General features: G+C 66.1%; 1 protein-coding gene across 2 annotated transcripts in view; it reads left to right on the top strand.

Moving 5' to 3' along the window:
• RGS11 (regulator of G protein signaling 11) overlaps positions 1-2,563 on the top strand; it is an 8,232-nt gene extending 5,669 nt beyond the window's left edge. The window contains exons 16-17 of one of the 2 annotated variants that reach the window (XM_027771023.1): positions 1,056-1,138; positions 1,210-2,563. In XM_027771023.1, coding sequence (XP_027626824.1) covers positions 1,056-1,138; positions 1,210-1,327 — 201 coding nt within the window. In that variant the 3' untranslated portion in view covers positions 1,328-2,563. The remainder of the gene's footprint in view (positions 1-1,055; positions 1,139-1,209) is intronic. The other variant, XM_006146341.3, reaches the window with a different exon arrangement.
• The last annotated feature ends 516 nt before the right edge of the window (positions 2,564-3,079 follow it).

Below are 3,079 nucleotides of genomic sequence, written 5' to 3'. Positions count from 1 at the left end.
CCGGCCGCAGCTCACACTCCTCACCGGAGCCAATACTGAGGCTCCATGATTCCAGACGCAGTGTGACACGCACGTTCCAAACAGAGACAGGGACCAGGACGGGGACGCAGCGCCCTGCCCTGCCTCCTTGTGGGCGCTGGCTGAGGTGGGACCTTGCCCACCAGCCGTGCCACGGCCTCACAGACTCCACCTCTGGGCTGCCACGCTGGGCCCCGACACTGTCACACACCCCACGCGGTGTCTCCGAGCCCCGGCAGCCTCTGCCCCGTGGGGGCCTTGCCTGCTGGGCTGACCGCAGTGACCCACCACAGCACCGGCTCGGTCTCTCGGCGCTCTGGAGGTCAGAAGTCAGACACAGTCCCACAGGACCCGGTCCCTTCGGGAGATCCTGGGGAGAAACTCCCCTCACCTCATCCAGTCTGAGTGGCTCCTAGATCCCTCGCTCGGTGCCCTCCCTCCATCCGCGAAGCCAAGGAGGCCCTCACTTTCAAGGTCCCTGTGATCACACGGAGCTGGTCAGTGAGGAGAGGCAGTCTCGTCTCAGCCTGCGTTTAATCACAGGCACAACCCCCGTCCAGCCCCGCGTGCACACGACCCTGCAGGCGGCCTGGGTCTGCGGTCAGGAGGCAGGCAGAGCCCGACGTTAGCGTTAGGACTGGTCAGTGAGCCTGACCCTTTCTGCGATTTTCCCGAGTGTGCATGCACGTGCCAGTGAGGGGTGCCGGCACAGCCACGCCACACGGAGGCCCGAACTCAAGCCGTCCGGCTGCCCCAGCCACCTTACCTACCAGGCCACGCTAGCCTGTTACTTACTGACTCACGCTTGCCTTCACCCTGGGGTACACGAACTGCTGCCAGTCCCTCACTGGAGAGGCCCTGGTCCAACCCATGTGGGGACCAGGGCTCGGGCCATTTCTCACCCCGGTCTTGTGAGGCTGTGTGACCTGGTTGGGGCCTCCACACAGCCACGAGTGCTCTGGGCTGCAGGAGGCCCAGCGACGCCTGGCAGGCCGTGGGGGAGCTGGCCAGGTCAGTGCTGGCGCTGTCCCTTGCAGGACTCCTACCCGAGGTTCCTGAAGTCCGACCTGTACAAGGGCCTGCTCGAAGAGGCCGCGGCCCCACAGGAGACGAAGCGCCGGTGAGCCCCGCAGTGCCCTGCAGTGGGGGGCACTCGCAGCCACCCTGCCCTTAGCCCCATCTCGCCCACAGGGTGTTCCCGTTCGTGCGGAAGCCATGGCACTCGAGCCCCAGCCCCGCTCTCCTCCCTGCCTCTAGTGAGGCTCCAGAAGCCGGCAGTCCTGGGGGTGGCGACGGGGAGTCCCAGTGAGCCGGGCCTGTCCCCGACCCCCAGCTCGTGCTAGCAGCAGTCGTCCTCCTGTCGGCCCAGAGCCTCGCTGCCTCCCCGGAGCCCCCAGATGGTGGGGAAGACAGGGCAGGCCTCTGGGAGGCCTGGCTCAGCTGGGCCCCACCGCACCCAGGGCTGGCCTGCATGTGCTCCCCCTGCTCCCAACACAGCAATAAAGACCTCGGCCCTCAGTCTGAGTCCACCCTGCTTGGGTCCAGCTCATGGAGTGAGTGTGCACATGTGCCACGATGCCTGCATGGTCTGTGCACACGTGGTGTGGCGTGCACACGTGGAGTGGTGTGCACGTGGAGTGTGACCGTCAGGGAGCGGTCCAGGTGTACAGGATGAAGCCTCCAGGACCCTGGGTGTGGAGTTGACAGGCCTCGGACTGCACTGGCTTTGGCTGTGCTGTCTGTGGCAGGGGACGGGTGCTGTCCACTCAGGAGGCCCACACTGGACATGGTGCAAGGGAGCAGAGGGCTGCAGCTTGAACCAGCCTGTCCTGATGCAGTTGTGCCCAGCTTGCTCTAACCTCAGAGCCACCAAGGCCGCAGGGCTACAAGCCCAGGGGTGCGGCTGCCTGGAGGGAGGAGAAGAGGGAGGAGGGCCTTCACCCCAGCACAGGCACCCCCTTCCTAACCCACCACACGCCGGTGCTCACGGTCCTGCACCTCCCTCGGCAGCCGCTAGGGGCGTGGTGGTTCCCGTGACCTGCAAGGCAGCCAGCCTCCCGAGGGGCTTTGGGCCCCTGTGCTGGGGGCCGGGCAGACTTTGCCAACACCCACACACTCCGGCCCTGACTTGGGCTCTGGGAAGCTAAGGAGCGCCACCTCCTGTCCTCACTCACGGGGCCTGCCCTCAGGGTCATAAGGGCAGAGTTACTTCCCTCAGGGACAGCTGCGTCCTGAGCCAGGGGCGCTTGGCCACTCAATCCCATCCCTGTGGGTTCTCCCAGGACGCCCACTGGGAATGCCTGCAGGGCTCACTCCAGCAACCGCCCTCATCTCTGCCCCCAAAGCTGCATCTCCTGAGCTCCACCTGGGTTCTTCCTGCCTGCCAGAGACACCAGACCCTGGTCACAGTCCCTGCCAGCGCAGAGGACAGAGGATGCGGGTGCTGAGGCTGTGCTGCCTGTCCAGGGGGTCACCCACGTTCTCGGGCTATGTGCCCTTACTGGCAGCAGGCCTGGGAGGCCATGCTGGAGGGCTGGGCACCAGGCCCCACGGGCAGGTCTGGGCACACGCTCTTGCTGCCCTGGTCACTCCTGCAGGGACAGCACCTTGCCCCCGTCTGGAGCAGAAAGGCACACCTGACCACGAGGTTGTGCAGACAGGGCAGAAGTGTTTATTCTGGTCTCCAAGGTGACAGGGCAGCAGGCTGCTGTGGCTGCCAAGCTGGGCCCGCTCCTGGGCAGGGTGAGCTCTGTCGGGTGCCACGGTGGCCCTCAGGCCTAGGAGCAGCAAGGCACGGAGGTGAACCCCACATCAGGCGACACCATGGTGGCATCTGAGCACCGGGGCGGGGAGCCCTGCCAGGCACCGGGCTCCTGAGACTCAGCTCCGGTGTGCTGCGGGGCAGACAGACCAGGCCCAGCCCCGGCCAGGACCAGGGTGCCCAGCAGCAGCAGCAGGTGGGTGTAGGGCGAGCAGGCCATGCCACTGTCCTGGCAGGGAGCCCCCAGAGTGCTCTCCACACCCCCCACACTAGTGGCTTTTTCTGGCTCCAAAGGACACA

Source organism: Tupaia chinensis, unplaced genomic scaffold, assembly GCF_000334495.1.
Source record: "Tupaia chinensis unplaced genomic scaffold, TupChi_1.0 Scaffold000178_1, whole genome shotgun sequence".
NCBI classification, from domain to species: Eukaryota; Metazoa; Chordata; class Mammalia; order Scandentia; family Tupaiidae; genus Tupaia; species Tupaia belangeri.
This window is presented reverse-complemented; position numbering and strand designations above follow the sequence as displayed.